At 43.7% G+C, this 24,904-nt stretch overlaps 1 protein-coding gene across 1 annotated transcript in view; it reads right to left on the reverse strand.

Annotated features, from left to right (window-relative positions):
* The window catches only part of NFIA (nuclear factor I A), a 149,469-nt gene that overhangs the window by 78,013 nt on the left and 46,552 nt on the right, over positions 1-24,904 (reverse strand). The window contains exons 4-6 of the mRNA XM_085067314.1: positions 11,259-11,333; positions 2,615-2,732; positions 38-165 (exon numbers count right to left, since the gene is read on the reverse strand). Coding sequence (XP_084923440.1) covers positions 38-165; positions 2,615-2,732; positions 11,259-11,333 — 321 coding nt within the window. The remainder of the gene's footprint in view (positions 1-37; positions 166-2,614; positions 2,733-11,258; positions 11,334-24,904) is intronic.

Raw genomic sequence — 24,904 nt, forward strand, 5'->3', positions numbered from 1 at the left:
GAGATGATGTTTTGGGGCTCTGGGAGCCTGGGCTTACCTGGCTCCACTTCATGCCATCCACTGGACTGGCTGCCACTGCCCGGAGAGCGCCCTTGGCTCGTGTAGAACGGCTCCTCACCAGGGCTGTCCATCTCATCCTCCACAGACTTGAGACGTTTTGTAGAGCTGGGAATGCCAAAGAGCAAAATGAAGGCATGGAAAAGGAACCAAGGCACTGCTGGTGGGATATGATTGAGTCTAACTTGGTTATGGGAGGTGGAACAGATTTAGAGCCCTGAGAAGGTGTGAATCTTGCCCAGCCAACTTGCCCACCCAACCTCTCAGCATCCACTTTTTGTTTCTGATTTGCCTCTTTGCCAATGACTAAGATTTGGTGAGATACAAAACAACCTTTCACAGGTTAGGCCAAACCCCTAAACACACACTAGGTTTGACCAGAGGTTAGTCTAACATTCAGGCTTTCACAGATCCAAAAGTAGGACGTTTTTCAGAACACGCAGAGGTCAATAAAAAGGCAAGAATTTGACTTGCATTGCGTGATTCTTACAGTTTGAATGAATACAATGATGACACATGAGACTCATTTTCACTGCCAGATTTTTTCACGGCTAATTCTGAAAGCAAATTGTTTATCGGTTCGAACTTTTATTTTCAATCCTTTCAATTAACCCAGATTTCAGTCCCATAAGAAGAAACATAGACAACTGAATGATGGAAGAATCCATTCTTGGTTCAAATGTTCTCGTTATCCCACAAGAAGAACCATTTGACTCTGCAGCTGTGCCAGCAAGCATTGAAAGCCCCCAATGGGTATCTCTGGCCAGTGTCAGCATTAAAGAATCCCCCCGTGATAGATCCCACCTCCCTCACCAGAGGCTCAGAGCACAGAAGAGCCCTTTCAGAGGTCTCTGGTGGCCTCTGGCTCCAGCAGTTCTGCAGGGAGAGGATCCCAGAGCCAAAGACACTCAGCTTGGCTCTGTTTTCCATAATGAGTTGCACAGACTGCGTGGGGACCTTACTGAGAATTTCTCTTCTAAGTACTTTTCCAAGGCTGGGCCAGCTCACTTTTTTCCCCCCAAATCTGTATCCTATTAAGGCTTAAGGCATTCAAGAACAGGCTCCTCTGTGCAGGGGGAACACATTTAGCAGACATAAAATCTTGCACTGGAACTGCTATTGGTTTAGAGCTTGCAGCCTCCCCACCCGAAGCTCTGCACAGGTAGGAGCTGGCGGGTGTGCAAAACCAGTTGGTGAGAAACAGGAAGAATAAGTCTTACGGTATGTGTGGAATGCAGGTTTGGCCATTCCTTAATTTAGAGAATTGTTATGTGTCAATAGGGGAAATTGTGTGCATACAATATAATTACCGCCTGATAATTCTGCTGAGTCTGTGTATTTAAAGATTTTTTTTTTTTTCCTGACTGGGAACAGCCTAATGAGAGGAAAACAAACATATTACCAAGTTATTAACTACCCATGCTGTTTATAATTAGCTCCTTATCAGTGGTAGCTATTTGCAGAAGAATAGAAGAGCAACAACTGAGCTCTTAAGTAACATTAATAACCTCACTTTTGCTTTTGGACTCACCAGTAAATTCTACCTGAGAACGGTGCTAATGATGAGTGCTGTAGGCTACACAGTTTACAGGCAAGAAAGAAACAGCACAAAGTTTTTAATTGATGTGTAATGGGAATTGTAGCCACCGAGCTCCATAATGTGCACACTAAGAGCAAGACACAGAATGTTCTTCCAATCACTGCAAACTGTCAGAAGTTACTGCTAAGAGCCTCTTGTTAAAGATTATTATATTTTAAATAAAAACAACAGCCATATTCAAACTATAGAGATTTTTCACATGTGCACTTGCTCGCTCCAAAGCTGGTGGCACTGCAGGCTGAGATAAAAATGTAAAAAGAGAGCTGTGCTGGAGTTAGACTTTCTTGTCATGTCTTTGAAATAAGTGATCTATTTTCGCTGTGGGGGAAAAAAAATCAATCTGGTTCCTTAATAGTGTTCAAGACTACTCGAATGACTGAGCTTGTTTATAAATCTAATCTCATGGATGATTAAAGTGAAAGGTAAAAAATAAAAAATATCCTTGTTTGATAGTTGGCATCTAAGCCGAAATCAAAATCAGACGGGGCAGTCATCTGCATTAGCAAATCAGTTTTCCAAAGGCTGAGTCACAAACTTCTAAATGCTCTATGAAAACGAAATGCTTTATAGACCAAAGCCCTAAAACAGTGTTAGTCTCACAGGTAACACTATCTACAATAAAGAATACATGTAAGTCTGTCTTTCCTCACATCTTATTATGCTCCAAATTCTCCTCTGCCACAAGCTGAAACTTAGCAACTCCAGTGGAACTTCTGATATACCCAGGCACAACCAGGAGTTACACAAGTCCACGCAGCAGTTTTTCTCTGAGGGTTGTACACAAGAAAAGAACTTTACTGCAATCCAGTTGAACATTCAGCTCTGTGAACCTGAAACAGCTCCACATCGTGAGGCCCCCAAACAGCTTGTCAGAGAATTTAATGGTTACTTTCCGAGATGAGTAATGATGCTGGCCTGGGTTTCCAAGGAACCTGGTATAGGCAGAGATTAAATTACCTGGTAGAGGATGTGCTAGGTAAAGACCTCCTCATTGCTCCTGGGCTCATGCTGTAGTATGAAGAACTTTCCAAATCTGAGAGGGAGAAATTAGGGCCTGTTCCTGCAGCTATCGGTGCTGGGGAAACAAAAGAGATTGCAGTCAGTAAGTCATGTGAATATGGCAAGAATTGCACTTCAAAATCACTTTCTTCTTCCTCATGAGTGTGTTTAGCTTCACGATGGGAACAGGTGGGATGTGGAAATTAGGAAATGCTAATGGTACCTGGCATTGCAATCAAGAAGATAGAAATTTTGTCAAGAATACAATGTTCCATGACATACACTCTTTTTTACATTCCTCTAAAGATATTACTATTATTATTTTTTAATATTAAACAATTATGGCATGACTTTCTCTAAGCGCTGCTTTTCTATTAATATCATTCTAACATTTAATGAAACTTGTTGCTTTTAGGACCTTGGCATGGTTACAGATAGGCTGCATCATCCCTGTAGAGTGCTTGGCAGGATCTATAAGCAGCACAGGCAGGGAAATACACACCTCAGGACCTTTGGGGTACACGTGATGTACAGCCACAAGCTCAGAGGTTAAAAAAGCAGATGAGAAACATGAGTTCTCTTCTGCCTAAGAGCATCTGAGCTTTCCTCTAACCTCTCCTCCAGCTAAATCAGAGCTAGAGACATATGACTCCCCAAAATTCTTATCCAGCAGTGAGCCTCCACTCTGTGCTTCACCATGTTATCCAGCACTGAAATTTTTATTGCAAAGGATGTGAATCCCTGTGATTTCCCTGTCCTAGAGCTTTGGTTTTGCATTAAACAACTCGATTTCCTACACACCCTGAAATCTGCAGGCACAAGCCATGAACTCCATGTGTTCTATTCTTCTGGGAATGGACAAGGAGCAGAGCAGCTTAACGTTGAAGTCAGCAGAGAATGGATTTCGTGCCGAAATGCCACTAATACAGCAAACGGTACCATGTCCACTGTGGCTGTTCCAGTGCAATTTACAGGACAATACAACTTTGGGAGCTGACAATTACAGATCATGATTTTCTCTCGCATTTCAGAGCCATCTGAAAAAGGACGTCCTGCACAATAAAATGCACCAGCTTGGCCTGGGCTGTATTGTCTGAGAGCCCTGATTTCACAGCCACAAAGGCGAAGCAGTCTCAGTGCCACACAGGGATGCTGAGCCAAGTTTAATCTTTGGTCTGAGAATCTGGCCCATTTTCAAACATGAAAAAATCTTTCAGTCCAACGGGGAAGGAGTGAGGAAATGAAGACAGGATAGCTCCTATCACCCAGCTAACATGTCTGGGCTGGGAGTGCTGCCACTGACTGTAACGGGGCCAGTATTTCACCCCAAGTCTTAAGGAGCTCACAATGTCAGATTTGACAGAGGAATAATGTAGCTTTGCAGCTGCCTCATCATCCCCACAAGACAATTAGTTGTTTGGCAAGGATCTTTTAAGAACGTCATTGAGACAGAAAGGGAACAGCCTGGATAGCCACGGACTTTTAAAAGCTGGGGACGGAAAATACACAACGCCATTAAAACTTGAGAAAATCTGGAACGATCATTAAAAGGAATTAAGTTGGGAAGTAATTTATGACAAGAACACTCAAATCCTTTGTTATCTTCTCTTAACTATCATACGCTTCCTGCACACTGGGTATATGAGAGGGTGTGTGAACAGAGGGAAAGAAAAATTAAGCACAGTAAAATTAACTCGTTTTATCAATTTGTGCTTTCTGCAACAGTTTCCTGACAGCAGCTACAAGAGGCTGTAAAACTGATGAATCTGCATGGAAAAAGAAACCGGTGTAAGTAATTTGTGTAAAAGGTAACAGGGACATGGACTGCTATAATTCAGACACCCTGCAGATAGCAGACTGCTGCAGTGTGTGCAGTTATGGGTTAGAAAAATGACCACACTGCAGTCAGTCTGACTTGAATGGAAATCAATCATAAAGGTACTCTCTGCAGCATCTACTCCACAGTTTTCAGCAACTTCCTTGCCAAACAGATTTGTGCTCTGCAAACCCTTTCCTGAGCAATTCCTCTGCACCCTCTGCCTCCCAAAGCCCAGCTTACAGGTTAAGCACACAGTTTTCCAAACAGGAACATAAAATATCGAGCACTAAATTAAAGCACTGTTTCTTTTTGAGGCACGATGGATTTCCTGGACATTGCCAGATGTACGAAACAGATTTATTCCAAGGAGATAAGGAAGAAAAACTTGAATGTGGGTAATGCTTCTCTTCTTTCTTTGCCCTGCCATGTTTATTGCCCTTCCCCCATATCCTGGATGTTTCTTGAGATAGCCCTATAGGAAAATGGAATGTGTGTCCAGAGCAGGTGTAGGGTAGAAAAAAGTATTGCTAATGCTGTGTAAACTCAGTGCAAAGCAGAAAGGGCTGATCCCACAGGGATTGCTGCCTGAGTAGGGCAGGTTGCCCAGAGGAGTTGTGGATGCCTCATCCCTGGAAGTGTCCAAGGCCAGGTTGGACAGGGATTGGAGCAAGCTGGGATACTGGAAGGTGTCCCTTCTGGAATGAGATGAGCTTTAAGGTCACTTCCAGCCTAATCCATTCTTTGATTGTATGATTCCCACCAAAGGGAGCAGCTCTGTAGAGTAAGCAAAGGGATCAAAGTGGTGCAAAGTGTGGCAAAACTCTGTCTAAACCAAACCTCTTCACTGCAGCACATGACAATCCACCACACAACTTCCCCACCTGTGTTCCTACACCCCAAGAACACATTCCAGCCCCACATGGAGCAGCATACTGGGAGCTGCAGCCTCACCAACTCCAGGCAAAGACATTTAAAACACCCCATTCCCCCTGTAAGAAATGCTCTGCAGCAAAGTGACCTCCTGACAGCTCAGGAATGTCCCCCAGACAGGGAAGGATGTCAGAAACTGTGAGTCAAAGCAAAAATCTCCACCTTGGTGCCGGTGTCAAGATGCTACCTGAGCCAGGGCTCTGAGCTGGAAGGAGGTGAGAGGGAAGGATACCTCTACCCCCAGCACACAGCCTGGAGCCCCCATTTCAGCTGCTGGCATCACAAAAATTCCCTGTGCAGCTGGGACACACTGGGAGAGCCAGGAGGAGGTGGTTTGCCCAAAAAGAGGAGGAGGAAGGTGGGTTGCCTCTGCCTGCACACTGTGCTACTCCTGGGATGCAGGGCAGCATCACCCTGATCCCAGCCTGCTCCCTCCAGATGAGCTCCTCATCCAAAATGTCAAGAAAAATAATAGAGAAATTAAGAAAAAGCCCTCTAACTAACCCAATTGCAATATTTATTTTCAAAAAAATTACTGAATTACAGAACAGGAAACCCACTAAATAAAACCAGCCAGGCTGGCATTGATCTCTCTTGGAATATGGTGCTTTCTTTAAGCCACATGAATATTTAGCCTCTCTTTTTTTCCCCTATTTTTATGTATTTGTTTTTACAGAGGGGCTGGGATGTGACTAAGATCATTACACGTGTAGCACTGCAGTGAAGTGATAATGTGTTTAAGGTTAAATGGGAGAAACATGACATTTGACTAATAAACTTTTTCCTGTGTTGTGACTCCATAAACAAAGGGAAACACACTGTGCTGCTGCTGCTGCTGGGAGGAAAGGGGAGCTGGGTGGATTTTTTTTTTTTGCAAGGCCTTTGTTTCCTCCACACTGTATCATTAGATTCAAAGAGCTTTCGCCGAATACAACAGATATGAAATGTGTGATGTTCATTTTAAAATTACAAGTACAGCCTGCTATTGACCATCTAATTATGCTGAGTTCCATTTATAAACATAGCTAACCACTAAGTTTATAGAGACTTTTTGTGCTGCTTTAATAGGATATTGATCGAGAGCAAGGTTTGAGTGGACTGCCATTGAATTGTGTAATGGCATACAAAAGGCAAGGTCACGGCAACTGTTCACTCTATGCCTGCAGTCTATTTTTTATTATAATCTTTTTTTCTCCCTCTCATACCCAAGCCCACACAGTGAGTTTCGGATAGCAGTGCTTTGCTAAGGAATATAGAGTATCTTTTTAAATGTTAATTTTCATGCTGCTGACTTTAACTGCCTTCACTGCTGTAGTGCTTAGTATAGCAGAAAACAGAGGCTGCTGCTCGGAGAGAGCAGGTTTATCACACCCTGGCTCTCACACACGTGCTCTGGGAGGAGGAGAGCAGCCTCTCCTCCTCTCCTGGGCTACAGGAAGGCATCCACTGCCCAGCCCAGCCATTCCACACCTTGCCATGGGTATCCAGGATGTGCTGAGATTCACAGGACTTTCCGTGGGTCTCTGGGCTGGATGAGAGGCACGAGGAGGCTGTGTTTCCTCAGTCTGTGCCTGGAGTGCTGGCAATCCCTCTCCATCCCAGCCCCTGGCCTCATGGCAAGGACATTTCAGCCCCTGCCTCCATCCCCAAAGCTCCATCCCCAAGCCTGGTGTGCCAGGATCTTGAGCTTCCCAAAACATCCCACCCCCAGCAGCACCGCCGACCTGAGGAATTAGTCTAAGTGCTTCAGGGAAAATCATCTGGACCATTTCTGTGTGCACAGAGTGAGCACGGTGTGTTTGTGGTGCCACAGGCTCATCAGGAGGATTAAAAGCCCTCGTTGTCCCTGGCAGCTCCTCACTGCACTCAACCAGCACATTGAACCCCAATGCGTGGCATTTCCAGGCCAGGGTGCAGTCAGAATTCCCTTGTTTATCAGCACGAAGAATGATGTCATTTTGACAAATACCACACCACCAAACAAATATGTTTGATTTGGCTCTAGCCGACGTTCATAAATCCTAAATCTTTCTTCACATCCTGGGCAGTGCAGTTCATCTGGCTGCTTGAAGGACCTCCGCGGGAGGAGATCTTCCCAGCAGCTCTCTCTGCACAGGAGCACATGGTGCAGACTCAGAGCCAAGAGGGGAGTGCATTCCCCATGCTTTTCTCCCTGCTCCAGCCTGCCACGACCTCGCAGCCCTTGCCAGGGGAAGGGGACACTTGTCACCAGGGCCACCCCTCTGCCAGCACCTTCTGCAGAGGGTCTTCTCCAGCTGCCCACAGCCAGGGGGATATTTTCCTAACAAGGGGAGAAAAGGAGGAGGTTTCACTGGGCCAACAGCTGGCTGTCAGTTCCCAAACCCATCTCTGACGCTTCTGCCTCTGAGCCTTTTGTTGTCAGCACAGAGCTCTCCAGAGAGGGAAGAATGAAGCCTCTGTTATCTGGAAGGGTCTCCCCAGTATCTGGGGTGACAGACAACACTCAGAGAGGAGCTCACACCCTCTGCCTGCTAATAATGGAGGAGAACTGACAGCATGAGCTGCAACACCCACATCAGATGGGCTGGAGAGGAGGCTTTGTTTTTCAGACGCACATCTATGATCTCTTTTCTCTGTTTTACTAGGCTCTGCAAGACTCAGCAGCTGGGCAGCATTTCGAAAGAAAATCTGCATCTATAGGACTGAAGAAAGCAAGTTTCTGTTACCAGCACAGTCTAGACTTGTTCAATAGCTCACAGAAAGTGTGATGATCAGCACTGATAGGCAAGATAGATAACACTAACAGCTGACCTTTCACTTGATTAATTCATTCCCCAAATTTGCATGATGGAGACAACTGCCTCTTACTTGAGACTCCTTGTCATGTGGACCGCTGGGAACTTTACTAAATAAACCTGGCACATTATTGCTACCCACAATATTTTGTAAGATTAATTTTAGGTAACAGCTGCCACTGGCCAGTAAAAATTGGGGGAAATCATTTATTTCTATCATTATCTTACCAAAAGCAAGCATGGAAAGAAAAATGACAGTGGGCATACACAAAGATGACCTCTTTGGAAAGAGGACTTGTCTCAAATCAGGACATGCAGACAACCCAGAGAGAGTAATATTAACTTTACAAGACCTTGCCTACCAAATCAGGCAAATATGCAGCAATTACCTTGTTGCTCTGTTATGTTAAATAATTCTTTGAATATGAGCATGTGAATTAATACTGCGTTTTCTGGGAATTTGCCGCTAGACTTGACACTAAACATATCCTACTGGGTAGCCAGGGCATGTCAGGCTGTGGGCTTCTCAGACCTCATAAAGTAAACAAGGTTAAGGCTGGTCAGTACATGTCTGGGGCATCTCCAAGGAAAATCCAGGGTGCTATCAAAAGCAGTGTAGCTAAATCAGTTGCTGGCACTCTTCCCTCTGAGTCAGTTTTGAAGTGATATCCCGATATGCTTTGGGGACACTATTTTTGGTAGAGGTGCTGGCTTGTAGACAGGATATAAAACGGAGGTCTTGACCTCCCAGGATTATTAAAGAGCCCATGAAAAACAGTGCAAACCCCCGTGTCTGGAACAGATAAAAGCTGAAACTTCATATTTTTCCCACCAACACCTTCTTTCTTATTTCTAATGAAGTCCACTCTTTTCCTGCCTGCAGGTGCCCCATCCTTGAAGGTGGTGAACTTCAACTGCAAGCAGAGGGAACATCTCAGACACAGCTCATAATTTGCAAAACATGCTGAGTGCTAGGATTTCTGATACCCAGTGTTTCAGTTTAGTTACAATAAAATATCAGGGAAAATTAATAAGCTTGAAACATGACGCTCACGAGGTCAGTGCCAAGCTCTGGGGGAGGCTGGGAAGGCTCCAGCCAGGAGTGGGGCACTTTCCTAGGAAAAGTGCACACATGGAGCACGGCTGACAGAGTCCAGAGCAGCTCTGCAGTGCAGGGCTCCCACAGCCCAGATAAGATTGTGGGGAAGTGGGATGCCTTGCAGAGGGGGAGGGTGAATCCTTCGGGCTTCAAAAGCCTCGCGCTGTCACGCTGAAATAAAGTGACATAACATGGAGATGTTCAAAGCCTGGTGACAGCCTGGGTGTGCCCAGGTACCAGCCAGGCTGTGCTCTCTGTGCAGCCAGTTGGATGCCTGAGTCTCTGCTTAAGCACTTCAGCAAGTGAACCGATTTGTAAATGTGCTGAGCACACTCAGCAGCACCTCTTGACTTGTGAGTCCTCTTAACTTTGCTCTTCTCTCAAAATTCCCACTGGCTGTCAGGGGAGGAAAGTCAGGAGAAATGCTTTTGTCCACCTTTTTTTCTCTGTCTCTCTTCCAGGGCATATAATTAATGTTTCTCCCACTTGCCATGCTTTCCTTGTACGACCCTATTTTTGAATGTAAAGCCAATTTACTAGCTAGCATCTTTCCAAAAGAGGAAATAAACCAGGAAAATCCTCTGAGGAACTCTGTGTTCTGACTCAAACCCACAGATTCTCTGCTAGGTTTGTGCCAGTTAGATTCCAGCCCCAGAATGACTTAAATTATGTGCTCAGAGCCAGTACACAAATAAATATTTCTGTTATCAAAGAGAAGAACCATTTTTATCATTTCAAGAGGTTGGCTGCACAGCCTAAGGTTTTAAAGGAGCACCGAGCTGAGGGTTTCACCTGGAGCAGTGGTGATTGGTGACAATGTGATGCTATCCCAGAGCTCCACTCTAGCTGGAGTGAAGATCACAGAATGGTTTGGGTTGGAAGGCACCTTAAAGATCATCTAGTTCCACCCCTGCCATGGCCAGGGACACCTTCAACTATACCAGCTTGCTCCAACCTGGCCTTGGACACTTCCAGGAATGAGGCAGCCACAGCTTCTCTGTGCCAGAGCCCCCCCACCCTCACAGGGAAGAACTTTTTAGATCTCTAAAGGACTTGTTCCTACAGCCCTGGCTTAGCAGTAGTGTCTCTGCAAGGCTCTGTCCATACTCCTTCCTTGGACCATCTGTATTATGCCATAGCAAAATACAATCAATGCACCTCTGATCAATGAACAGGATGGTGACAGGTACTCTTAATTCACTGTTGTTAGTGAGTATTGACAAGCCTGCAATGATCATGCTGCAGTGTGTCACTCATGCTGGGGGCATTAGCATTGTTTAAAGGTCAAAACCCAAATCCTTCTAGAAGACAGAATTCCATACAGTTAATGGAAAACATGGGCCTGGACACGTCAGGATGTGTGAGATGATCAGGGCTGAAGTTGGAACAGTTGTTGGCCCTATTTATGACTTCAGCAACTTGCAGGTGTAAAAACCATAGAATCAGAGGATATCCTGAGCTGGAAGGGAGACACACGGATCATCAAAATCCAGCTGCTGGCCCTGCACTGGACAGCCCCAAGAATCACATGCACAGACATGTACACATGGCATGGATTAACACAGTGAAAAAACAGCATCAGAAAATTTCCAGGCTCATGTGCAGAGATCAGGTAATTTCTAGAGGTCTGGTTAAAATACAACCCTTGGATCCTCCAAGGAATCCATGGGAAGTTCATTTCTGAATGCATTTATCTGCACTCTGCCCATTTTCAGCTGGGTGCCAGGCGAGCTTATCAACTTGCACAGGCAAGTTTGCAGAATCGAATTTTTTATCAGCTTACTTTAAAATTCTGGTATTTTATTTTCGCCCATTTAAAGATGTGGCACATAAACACTATCCACTGGCAAGAAGAGGGGAGAAGAGAGTCCTAATTTTCAAGATGCTGTTTCTGAACTGGGAAAGGGAACAATAAGCATCAAAGAAAAAAATTTGGATTGCAGAAACCACATAAACCGGCCACAAAATGATACTTACTTTGTGAGACTCTTACTAGCTCAGTCACACTGAAAACACCTGATGTGACAAAACTGTCCTGGAAGCCCAAATGTCCTACAAAACAAACAGAGTGAGAGAACTGCGATTAGCTTTAAGCATTTAATGACAGTATTCTCAAATACTTTACTTTCATTTAGACTTAAAATGTGACATCTAATTTCCCACTTAGCAGTAATTATTGTTTATGTAGGTGGGTAACCAGTCATACAGCTATGTAGGCTGCTTTGTGGTTTCTATCTAGAGGTTAGGAAAGCTACCATGACACATCAGCAGGGAGATTTTTACATGTTAAAGCATCTCAACAGGAAATCTGAAACAAAAGAGGACTATTTTAATAAACGGTTACCTTGGATGACCCCTAATGACTTCACAACTGAAATGAAAATACTGTACCTAGGAAACAGACAGGACAGCTAAGTTCCATAATCGTTTTAAACATTATTCTCTAAAGAAACATCTGATCAGGATTATCTACTCCATTCATTCAAACAAAACAAGATTTAAAGACGTATTCTTCATTTTTCTAAGGTTACACTAGGGGGATCTTAAAAGAGCAGATGGTTAAAAAAAATTAAATTAAGGCCTTTCCAACCAAAAATAAAAAATTTCTAACATTTGTAACTAGGTTTTAGGTTTTTTAGGAAAATAAAAATAAATCTGCATAAGAAAAAGTAATAACTTTGAGCTCTGGACTATCTGTAGGAAGCAGGGTGGACACATCCCTCGTGCAAGGAATGCCTCTACACTCGCTATCAAAATGTGACGGCACTTTACATAACAGTATTTTCCTTCTTCTCTGCAAACATGCCCACCACCAAACGTTCATTTAATTTTCACGGGTATGCTCAGTGACAAAGGACTGGCCAGGCTGCAGCCCCGTGCGGCCGAGAGCTCCGGCCGGACAATTAGAGGGAGGGCTGAGCTCAGCCGGCCAGGCTGACCTCCCCCTTTGGAAATCAGGGTCACAGGAGAAATCGCAGGATAAAGGGATTATTAAAAGAACTGTAAAGTCCTGCTTGCCCACAGGATAAGTGGCATACCTTTTTAGGTTGTCCTACTTAGAGTCACTGATTCCGGCGCACGCACACATTTATTATTGAATGTTTTGCAGGGGCACCATCTGCTCCAGCGTTAATTGTTTGTCAGGCTCAGTACGAGTTCCCTGCCTTCCATATATTCTCCTGCACCCCATGCTCATCCTGGGAATACCTGTGCACCTTTCTCTGATGACCAGAGCAATAGGACTAATGCCAGCTGCACATTTGTACTCCAGGCTTTCTTTTGGGGTTGTTAAAAAAAAGCCAAACCAACATATCCCACTGCCATTTCTACCTGTGGAATGGGATGTGAAAGGAATCCATCTCGTGTGCAGGACAGCTGAGGGTGAAATGTGTCTGGGAAAGGTTTGGGAGAGATCTGGAGGGAGGTGAGCTGTTCTCCAGCCAAGATCTCATGGAATTCTGCTCCTACACAGAAGAAGTTCCCTGTTTCTGTGAGGAGCCCACGGTGCCAGATGAACGCAGTCTCTAAGCTAACAGACTCGAGACAAGTTTCTGCATCAGGCATGTTTTTATACTCCAGCAATAATGATGAGTTCTCAAACTGTGTATATGTATATCTTTGGGCATCCTTGTGTATGTGTGTATACATATGTATTATGTACACAAACATATAAATATACACAAATCTGTCATGCTCCAGCTGTAGATAAATGTACTATAAAATATTGAAATTGATGCTGAAATTCAACACAAACAAATTCCTCAATCTGCAAACAAGGTTTTTATTTACATCAAGAGAATAAATTTTTCTCTACTTCAAATGAAAAAAATGTTCTTACGAGCTTTTATTTTTCCTTATTTTCAACTTTAGAAATAGCTCCCTGATAGCTGTAAGGACTTTTGCCTGATCTGCTTTGTATTTTCCCATAATAAAGGTGATGACTACCTCATTCTGCCTTTTAGAAATGGTTGCTGGCCACACGCAACGTTTGTTCATCGCCGATTTCCAAAGTCTTTTTAATATGAAGATCTACTTTTCATATGCTGCAGCAGACCTGCCTATTGAATTAAATGATCTGTGAATTAAAAATAATTCTCTTAGGTCTTCACTGAAACCACTCATGTGCCTAAAATTAAGCATATGCTTAAGTGCCTTGCTGGATCGGGGCCAGGAGGCTTACTACTCCGCAGAGCCCTTCCGAGGGAAGCCAGTCTATGCTATGTAACTTCTCACACTGTGCTCATCACGGCACTATCTGAGCAACTTCCAGAAGTGCATCCAGCAATGCCACGAACATCTGCCACGTGTTGTTTTTTTCCGCCCTGGCTCTGCTCTGGTGTCCACTCCCACCTGCGCTTCTCAGGCAGGTTCCCGCTGCACGAGGAGTGAAGGTGAAATTCAAATGTGGAAGGGAAAAAAAAAAGAAAAATCACAGCCACGGTAGGATATGTGGCTGATTTTTTAAAGGGAAAGTTTAGAGCCTTTTGTAATTATCCAGTGAAAATGTGATTGTCGTGTGGCAAACCACGTTATTTTAACCTGTCACACGCAGGTAAAACCAGAGATGAAAGTGCCATTTAAATACATTCTAACTCTCAGGGCATGAGAGAAGAAGAGTAAGTTATCTTAGACATGCTGACTTCATTTTTCCTATCTTGGGAACACTTGAAATGTCCACTTACTCCTGTAGGAACATTCCTTATGGGGGGACATGTAATTGTAATCATTAAACAACATCATGCAACGAGCGTGGTTAGATTTTCATCCTCCAAAACCGAAAATAAACATTTCACAAATGAAAGGTGAATTTCACAATTCTCCAATTTGATATTTACTTGTAAACATTAGGAAATCGGGGGGCTTGTCTTGCCAATCATTAATAATATCTTGATAACCCACAAAAGCCATGCCCTTGGCTTAGAGATGTATCATGAATGTATTTTGAGGTATGGTTGGTCTGTGAATTTGCAGTTCCCACGGAATTTTAAAGGTGTGCCTGGATGGCTCAGGCTGCAAAATCCAGGCCTAAGACCCTTGCTTTTGCTGAGATAGGATAAGAGTGAGAGAAGAAAATGAGGGAAATAGTACAAAGAACCTAAATGTGTAAAACTAGAGTTACTGGGAAACAGCAGCATTGACAAAATATGCGAAGCAAACATCATTAACTGGGGTCAAAATGCAAAAATGTATCAATTTGGCTGATCCACTTAATTTGGAATGAGAAGAAAAATAGAAAAAATCAAGAAATTACATATGCAGATGTTAGCATCAATGAGCTCCTGTACTGAAAAGATGACTAAACACCCTGAAATCTCCCAAGATTTACTGAAATACTTGTGCTGCGATAGTTTTGCTCGATATCCAAAAGACAGGACATGGAAACTGCTGTGTCTGACAGGTTCTGTCTGCAGCTCTGTGCAGCAGTCACAGTTTGGTAGTAAAACAGGAGCTCCAAATGGACCTTGCAGAGTTCATCCAGTGAAATTCTGGGTACAAATGAAGACATGTGGCTGGCCAAGGCAGACCTGACTCAGCAAAGCTCCATTTCCATCCCATGCCTGACCAAAGCACGTGCTCACTGCCCTGCCAAACAAAGATGGGCTGACAACATCCAGGAGGAATTAAAATATATGGTTGGATCGTTGGTTCAGTGCAAATCTAGGGTAGGTAGTGCTTCACTCATTACCCAAGATCTCACTTTGGCCCATGAGGATGAGCACCTTTCCCCTAAGGGGGGGAAAACCCCAGGCTAATGAGACCAATTTGAGTAAAGCAGATCAGGATAGCAACTAATAAATCATTGTGTACAGCAGTACAATGCTATTGTACCAGCTAGCACATGGAAAACATCTTTCTATAACTTGATGGCTGCTTTAACATGGGAGAGAATTCACAATGCCATTTACATATTCTTCTTTTGGATCCCAGCAAAGAAGCCAGAAGAAAAGGCTTTAACTGCTGGAGCCTAATTCTGATCTCTCTCAAAGAAGTTTTAAATAAATCTTTCTCCACTGATCAAACAGAGTTTCACCTCATTTTCTCCTAATTTACACTGGCAGAGGAGAAATCAGGATTAGGACTTGTTGTCTAGTGCTATTTGTTTTGAATTATTAAGCAAACATTCCTATTTCAATGAGTAAACGTGTACAAAGGCAACTAACCTTCGTCCTAAAATTGAGTTTACAGGGAGAGTATTGTCTGCTTTCCCAATTAATGCTGTAAAAAGGAGTCTCAGACGTTGAGCTACCAATCAAGAGCTTGTGTTGTAGCTTGAGAAAATCATGACTGATGCAATTACTTTTATGTAGAAAGTCTGAATATAGTCTATAGGTTAAAGTTCATCGGGTTATTGTTCCTTAATTGAATATCTGAAGATGTTTTCAAGGTGCTCAAGGTATTATTGTTATTTAATTAGCAGGCTTCCTTGTGTAATCCAACAGCATTATTTTTGCTAGAAAACAGTTAGATTGCACCACAAATATACAAGGTATTTTCTAAACAGAGATACAGCTGGTTTCCTGAAAACCGAGCTTAAATAAAACCGGGAGAGAGTTACTCCTTTGAAGATGAAGAAGTCCAAATCCAGTTATTTTTCTTCCACTACAATCTGAGTGACAATGTATTAAGCTTCAGAGAACAGCTTTTTGGGAGACTTTGATTCCTTTTCAGTGTTTTGAAATTACAAAAGTCCCCCAAACTAGCACTGAACCCATTTCTAAAGCTTTTTTCATGTTCAGCATCTCACTATACATAGCCATCTTAAAACCTTAAAATAGTAATAATCAATTAGGGTCTCAAGCCTATTATCTTCACCAAATGCCTGATTAAAAGAAAAGCCCTCTCTGCTCGAAGTGCAACTTGATTCCTTTTGGTTTTATCCTCTATCTAGATAATCCCATGTTTCGCAAACAATGCGGAGCAATAATGGTGATGAGAAAATTAATGTCTGTATCACACAGCACACGCAGGCCTGGAGAGAGGGGATGTTATCAGAGGGAACCCGGCTCACCCCCAGGACTCCCAAAAGATTAGCTGTTCCACGGCTGAGCAGGATGGGGGTGAGGGAGTGACTCCTAATCTGCATTCTCCAGCAAAAAGGGAAGGACTGAACATGCGTGCTTCAGCCAAGACCTTCATAACATTTACACTCTGCTTAATTGGAAGGTGAGTTTATCAAGGCTGGGCTGACCCAGCCAAGGCGGCCTTGCCACTGCTGAGAAATAGCTCAGCTCTATCCCACGCTGGACATACAAAGCAAGATCCACGGGGCTGAGCCTATCTAAAAAAACTAACTCTGTATCTAAAAAAAAATGGAGATGGAAGAGACCATCTATGCCAGGCACAATACTGTGTCCAAGGGAATGTCTGTGCCATTCTGATGGCAGACAGCACCAGGCTGGGACACTGCATACAGCAGCATTTACCAGCAGCCCCCAAATACTGATCACCAGAGCTGCTACTGTGGCCTTGTTTTAATTGCCTTGTACAAAATGCATCCCTCAAATTTGTAAATGATAAACCTTTAATGGTAAATTAGACCACATTTTTAATTCATGTCCATTTTATAGAAGAGTTAAGCAAGACATTATACATTAAAGGTGATACAGAAACCTCTCTCATTCCCTGACAAATGCTCCCACTCCTATTTCGGGTTGTTATTTCCAATTTAATTTTAATGCCACAGCAATAGCTCACCTTGGACAAATTGCACATTTTCTTATGAAATAACTGTCACAAACACTGTTATTTTCCCTGACTTGCTACCTGCCTTTGGCTGAGGTTTTAAGAAGCACCAGAACTTTCTTTGTGGCCCATAGCAGGATGGATTAGACCGTCCAGGGCATGTCGTGTCAGTACAATAGAGGAACACTTTTAAGACTTTAAAGTCATGTAATACAATTCTAGGCTGGATCTTTCTTGTTAAAAAAAGTAGAATGGGAGTGATTGAAAGAGAAAAGGGCCAATATTTGACAACAGAAATCAGCATAACCTCCTAACAGCGGCAGTCATGGATGACTGCCCTTTGACCCGGGGAGATTATGTGGGATTTCAATGACAACAGCTGGAAGTGAGCATGTGAGAATAGAGAACACAGATCTGAGGCCTCCTACAAAAGACTGCACAATCCCTGCCCAGATCTGAGTGTTGATTAGAAATTGTTTCCTGGTCCTGGCTTAATAGACTGTGATAATGAAAGTTTTGTTAACCCTTCACAATATGCAAAACCGCTGGTAAATGATTTGCCTTTTTGGGTTTTAGCTAAAAAGTGTGTATCCAGCAGACAGTGAAACTGTCTGTCTAAAACTGCTCGTTTTTGGGGGTGCCCAGAGCTCCAGTTCGGCTCCTTTTCTGTATGGTTTGTGGCTATTGGGATTCAATGTCTCACCCTTGCCTAAGGAATCCACCTGACCAGGGGTCCTCCAGAGGTGAATCAGAACACAAAAACATGTGTAACATCTCCCTGTGTGTTACCTTTCCTTCTCACGGAATTTTAGACTCTCTCATGAGAACAACGCCTGGTTATTCTTTCGATATTTGTCATATTGAGCTTTAGAGTCTGGGCTGCAAATTAATAAATGTGGCATCAGGTGTGTCACCAACAGCTTGATCCTGCACGGATCCACTGCAGCCTCGGCTCTTAGGAGATTCAACTCATTTTATATTTAAGTGCAGAGATAGTGGAATTAATGGAAACTTATTACCGTTAATGAACCGATTGCAGATTGCAATCAATCATGTCGGGTTTTGTCCAAGTGGTGGCACACGGATAGCTCCTTTCTGCTGAAGACAAAGGTCTTCTTGAAACATTGAAAGCATTTCAATTCACATTAAAGACCTTGTGTAACGGAAACCATTCCAAGATCTAAGATGTCTGGTGTGGTTTTTCATTTCTGATGACTCCCAGCATCATTTTCAGTACTCGTGTGTGTGAGAAATCAGTTAAATACAGTTTTTTGATATAACGATAAAAATTTAGAATCTTCCTGTCTACCATAAACCCAATTTGATGAAAAAAACTGCATTAATACCGATAGGGGCCTATAGCTTGAAAAACAACAGATGTCTTAAATTAGCATATTTCTGTTTCAGGTTCTCCATCCAAAAATCAAATATTAAAGAAAAGAAGAAAAAAAAATCATTATAAATGGTCATACTCATTTGGCAGCTTATAAAATAATGTGCCTCCTCAAAAGCGTTTCAAAGTAAATGAGATGAAATCTACCTTGGGATAATAATTCTGGAATATTTATAGCATCCAACAATAAAAAGAGTAATAAAAAGAAAAGCCTGCCTCCCTGAAAATAATAATATGAAGGAGTTATTTATCTTCATATTTTCATATCAACCCTGGTTACAAGAGCAATGACAGCTGCGATCTCCAAGGTCTGTGGTGATATTGCCAGTGACTCAGTGTCCAAATGGAGCTTCCAGGGAAAGCTGGCAGCATGTGCTGCTGCAGGGTGCTCCCTGGGCACCCATAGACAGGCAAATATGGGCCCTGGAGGGAAGGACCCAGGGAGGGGACACTGCCATCCCTGACCCAGGGAGGGGACACTGCCATCCCTGACCCAGGGAGGGGACACTGCCATCCCTGACCCAGGGAGGGAACACTGCCATCCCTGCCCATCTCCCCCTCCAAGACCTCTCTGCAAAATTAACACCCCAACGTCACGAACTCGGCATTGCACTAACCTCAGGACTCCCCAGAGAGCTGGGAAACCTCCTGAAGAGAATAATGTAAAGTTAATTTCTATCCACTGGACATTTTTCGATGTCAGCACCTTATTTCTGGCAGAGCCCAAAAACATGGGTTTGTGTGGCCAATCGTGCACTCTCCACTCTACCCTTACTCCTCTCTCCATCACCTGTCCTTGCTCCTCTCACCCCTCATCAAATTTTGCTCCCTGAATTTTGTCCCCTGGTGTCCAGGGAGCTGCTGGCAGGAGGCAGGACGTTGCAGGAGCTGGTGGCAGAGCCATGTGCCACAGGCAAAACAAGTAGCCATGTTCTGGTCTGCATGCCTTGGAACATGGAGAGTCTACTTGGGTTTACACTGCTCCAAATCAGAATTTAGCTACAGTATTAATGCCATAAATATTATTGTTCATGCTGTGTGAAGAACATCAGTGTGGAAATAAATGTAAGGATATTTAAAAACTGGTGTGGAATACTTAGGTATTCAGACTAATCACGGGCTGAAATAAGCACATTTGTTTCAAATCCTGTTTATAGCACTGCAGCCCCTCCCTCCTTTAAATCTTCCTCTTAACCATAGTGATGTTTATTGAATACCTGTCATTTCTCCAGCAGCATGTGCCAACAGCAGCTCACCAGTGCCAGGCTGCATGAAAACCCTTCTGTCTCCTATTCTCCAAGGGGCTCCCTCAGATCAACCACTACCATACCCAATACACTGAAACCCATAAATTTGCAGATACTGTAGTCAAAATTCTTAACAGGAAAGTGCACCCATTTTGCCCAGTGTAGCATACTGAAATATCACATGGTGAGAAGCATTTCTCACCATGTGTAAACTGTCAATTTGATTTGAAATTAAAATTTTTGATTAACATGAGCATTTCTGAGCCTCCCGCTGGCAGCAGCCCTATTGCTGAAAAGTGACATGATTTGTGACACACATGCTGTACAGAAGCCCCATGCCAGCAATTGTTAAAACCATTTTCATTCTGCTTTAATACGGTATGACACTCAGGAAAATAATTTTAATATTTAGGAGAAAGAGGGTAAAGGCTTAAGGACTGAAGTCCTTTATGGGTGTAAAGCAGGATTAGAGCAGCACGGAAAATCGGCACGGAGGTCTCCCCATCTCACAAGTCATGTCTCTTTTCAGCAATAGGAACCATCTGCAGGAGGCTAAGAAAGGTCCATGCTGAAGCACAAAGCCTTCTTTTAAATCCAGTTGATATTTCAAACACAGCATGAGGTACTTTCCACCTATGAATGCCGAGATGCTTGTGCAGGGGGAAATGCTTGCAACTCCAATAATTAAACCCTCTCGGACGGGAGGTAGGATTTTCTGGTTTCCACAGCGCTCTGTTATTTTTCCATGTTTACCATTTCCCCGGTGATATCAGTGGTCTCTGGAGATACTAACATTTATACGGCGAATTACTTACGAAAGAGGAAACTTTTGTGACTACTGAGACTTTCAAGGCTGGGAATCTACCTCTTCATCAGGCTGGTGGGAAGATTTTCTCTAGTTTTAACAGCTACCGAGCGAACACGAGAAGCAGGGCAGATTTTAAGGCTCTGATGTGCTCATGCAGGAGACAAAAGTTCAGAGGGGATTTTTATAAACGTAAGCCTGTGTCGCTGCTGCAAGCTGCTGACTCAACTGTGTCACCTGCGTGTTTCTCAGAGTGGATCATTTTTTTTCCAGTAACATCATGTTCTGAGGAAGTTTATCATGAAACAAGTATCACGAACAGTCATTCTGAGCAGCAGAACAGCTTTGATACGTGTCGACACGCATCTGACTTTTCTTTGAGCTCCTAACACTATTCATCACATTAAACACTCTGCTCTGCTGGACTTTCTGTTCCTAGTAAACACTGAGAGATTTCTAATTGCCACAACACAGCAAGTCAAAAAAAATATACCATTTCAAAAGTGATTTTAGATGGTGAAATGAAATATCAGGATGATTCAGATGCACTGGAAGTATTCAGGCCTGAACATAAAACCATGGGCTCATTTACGTTGATAACAGAGCTCCAGAACTCAATCTGCATGAAAAACATGACCCTCAATAAAGCTGTGATGCACAGTAACTGGAAGTATGCAGGTTCTTTTAAAACAAGTCTTAAGTTTAAACAAGCATTGTGTGTAAATATCTCGTTTTAATTAGTATATTGCCAAGAAATTATACAACTGCACTCAGCAACGCTGTAATTATTTTAGGATCTATAAAACCCTATAAAACACTACTCAGCTGGTGGTAGACAAGTGCACCTCCAAGGTTACCCTTCAGACATGCTCGGAGCTGGACTGAGGGATCTGAAGTCCTGTGGACATGGAATTAGGAGGCTATAAAAAGAGTTATCAGGGTTTTTTTTAATGTGCACGTTAATTTATAGTTATAGGAATAATCCACACCTGCAGATAACATTGCAGGATTTGTTAGGAAAGCCCAGCATCCATGGTGGGGACAGGGTGAGGTAAGGGTAGCTTCCCTTTTCTGGGTGACATGGACACAAACCCTGGCCACTTCATCAGCTGGCTCCTCTCATCCTCCCTGACACTCCCCTCTCCTCACACCACAGCCCTTCTAAAAAACTGTGGCAGGACACCATGATAATGGAAGCCACAGAAATATCTGCTCGAGATTAGATTGTACAAATGTAAAGGGAGAGAAAGCTGGGCATGAAAGCTAAGTCCCAAGGATCAGCCAGCTCCACCTTTCCCCAGGCTTTCCTCTCCCTTCAGAGCTACTGCTTACACTTTCTCAGCTGCCACCACTGGTGAACAAACTGTAATTCACAGTGAACTCCATGGATTTTGTGTATTTACCTACTGTCCTTTCCATTGAATCCTTGCAGTTTTCTCTCCAGGAGGCTCTTACTCCTCTATTCTTTGCACAGAACTAACTCTGATAGCTTTTAGTCTCAAGCAGGCTGACTTCCATTGGTTATACATCAGTTATTTTAACTAACTTTACACGTTAGTTATCCTTGTAGCTGGGGAGGGAAGAGATTTGTCACTGGCCATGTCAGGCCATACACTGATCTGCCTCTCACTGACTCCTCTGGGAGAGTGAAGGTGCATAGGCAAAGTCCTGCACACCCCTGGAAACAGCACAACCCTGTCCCCGGGTGACCCAGGCTCTCCAGGCTCATATCCCAGACTCTGCCAGGTCTCTGCCTCCCCCAAACCCTGAGGAGGAAGCCCCACAGACTGCCTGACTGACTTCCCAAGCCCTGACACACTCAGGCAGTGACGCTTTCAGACAGCGGTGGAGAACACCCAGTGCATTAGTGGGCAATTCCCCCGGCCAAGTCCCACACTAGCAACATAAATCCAGTGGGAAGAGACTGCTGGATGTGGAAACCAGCAGCAGAGCTCTGCACGATGACTGAGACTCTCTTTCCGTTTCGTTCTAAGTTTGTGTTTTGTAGGGCAGGATGCCCTGTCTACATTCCTTTACGGACTAAGAATGGACATTTATTAACAAGTACTTGGGCGGACAGCCCAAAACTCCAGACTCCTGGCCTGGGACTGCAGGACAGAGAGGGCCAGTGACCCCCGTTTGTGTTTACTGTACTTCTACAGACACATGTTGGTGTGATAGGAGCATTCACTTTCTCAGGTTCAGGCCAAGGTCAGGCCAGAACACAGACCAAGTTTATTTTCTCCATGTGATCTGCTCAAGCTGCAGCCCAAAGAGCGCCTCGGAGTTCACTCATTGTGAGTGCACTGTGAGGGATTCAACATTAGCACAGCAAACAGAAGAGGCAGAGAGGGACCTTGCTCATCCTTAACAAATTCCAAGTGCTCATCCCACGTGTGGCACACTGGGTGGTTCCAGGATGGGTGCTCAGGGAATTGGGATGACGTTGGTGGGATGTCTCATCCCAGGAGGGATGCAGCAACTCAGACATGCTCTGGGGTACTGCTGAGATGAATCAGTTGCTTGAAGCTGGGCTGGGAGCTAAGCCTGTGCTAAGCCTACCCTTCCTGTGGGAGAAGATTTGGCTCTCCAGACCCTCTAACCCATCCCAAAAGTCAGTGTGTGTGGCACAGTGCAACACCCAGGGATGCAGAAACATGGCACTGGGGTGGACTGCTCTATCTTCATGTATTTAAGACAATCTGAAGATACCACATGGGCCAGGACTTTGTATTTTGGGCCATGCTTAGCAGTCTGGCCTGTGACAGTTTGTACTGGGACTGACTTTCAGGCTGGCAGAAAGAATGAAAAGGAATTCCACTCGCAAAGAGCTCTACATTATAAACTAAAGTAACTCAGGTAAAAAGAAAACCCATCTATTACAGTTTATGATGCATAAACATTCATTTAATCTCTGTTTCTCCTTTGCTTGCATTGCTGAAATGCAGAAATAAAGGGGAAAATAATGATGGATGGATTTTGGAAAAGTTAGAGTTCAACTCAGGATGGATGAGATCCCAAACATTTCAGATTCTTATCTCATCGTAAGTGGAATAGCTGAACCTCTCTTGTCTGCAAAATTAGGCAAGACATCCTGTGAGAATGGGCTCTTTTTCACAGAAGTTTAGTCCCTAGACACATGAAAGAATGAAAACAAGCACTGGAACAGAACATTTTTACTTTTGAATAATGGCTTCATTTGGGCAGTTTAGAACAAAACTTCACTGGAAGAGCTGAGGAGGAAATTCTCACTGCAACTGTGCCCATCTCTAGACAAAATCTTCCACAGAGCTTATCAAAAATGATAATTTATCTAAGAAACTCCCAGTCTGTAGAATTCAAAAGAAAAACAGAAAGGGAAAAAGTCCACGTGGGCAGTAGATACAGTGTCCACTCTTCTACTCCCTACATCTAATGATGAAGAAATCCTTCAGCCAAGTCCACGTGCCCTGCTAGATCCACCTTTGCTCTTGAGCTGCTCTGTCTCAACTCTGTCTACTCTGGCTTGTCAGGATGAGCAGGAGAGAGCTGAGTGACTTCCTCCAGCAGCAGAATCTCAGGTCCAGAGCAATTACAGTGTTAGACTGAAACATCTTGGTTTTAAATCTCCCTGAGGTTCAACAGAGAGAGATTAACTCTCAAAAGCTCTGGTGTCTCCACTGATTACAGAGGGACAGTGAGGATTTTAGGTTCATTGCTGGTGTCTCATTTTAATGCCTAATGTTTGATGGGATGAAACCCAAGTTTTAGTCCACGTATCAAAGCAACATAGAACTGGAAGAAATTTACTTTCCTCCCCACTTCTTGCCCCAGGCAATCTCTCTTGACATTCTCCATCCTTACAGTTTTATCTGGCTACTTTTTGTTAGTTTGTTTTTTCCAATTCGGAAGCCTGTAAAATACAAGTGCTGCCGAGTTATCCTTGTGTTCCTGCCCTTCATCCGGTTCGTTTGCAGGAGGGAATAATGATCTGTCACCAAGGTAAATTCACTGCCCGGCAGATAATGCCACAGTGTTTCTGCTGCCCATTTCACAGTAAGACATTCTTTTTCAATGATGCTGCATCTCTGTTCTCGTGGGAACAGTTTACGGCTGACATGGCAATAGTAGTAATAACAACTTACATTTATATTGTACACGGGATGATCTTTACTTCCCTCTCCTTCTAACAGTGGACGGCTCCCAGTCCTACTGCAAATCCATCCTTCGTGGCCATGGCAGACAGAAATCTGGATTCACTCATTCTGGGCTGCCTCATTCCTCAGCTGTTTGCTCGGGTTGTCATATCCTTTCCAGCCCACTTTGTATTGATTTAAAAATAGCCGTGGGCCACTTCCTAAGCCTTCCCTGACAAAAATCTGTGGGGATCCCTTCCTGCCTCAAAACCACAGCCATCTCAGTGTGCCACGCTGCTGTCCATCCTCTCCTGCTCCTCACCTCTTCCCTTCCTGCTGCAGCTCCAGCTCTGGCATGCTCGGCTGTACAATCAAATTGG

This window comes from Lichenostomus cassidix, chromosome 8 (assembly GCF_008360975.1).
Source record: "Lichenostomus cassidix isolate B80296 chromosome 8, HeHo_3.0, whole genome shotgun sequence".
Classification (NCBI taxonomy): Eukaryota; Metazoa; Chordata; class Aves; order Passeriformes; family Meliphagidae; genus Lichenostomus; species Lichenostomus cassidix.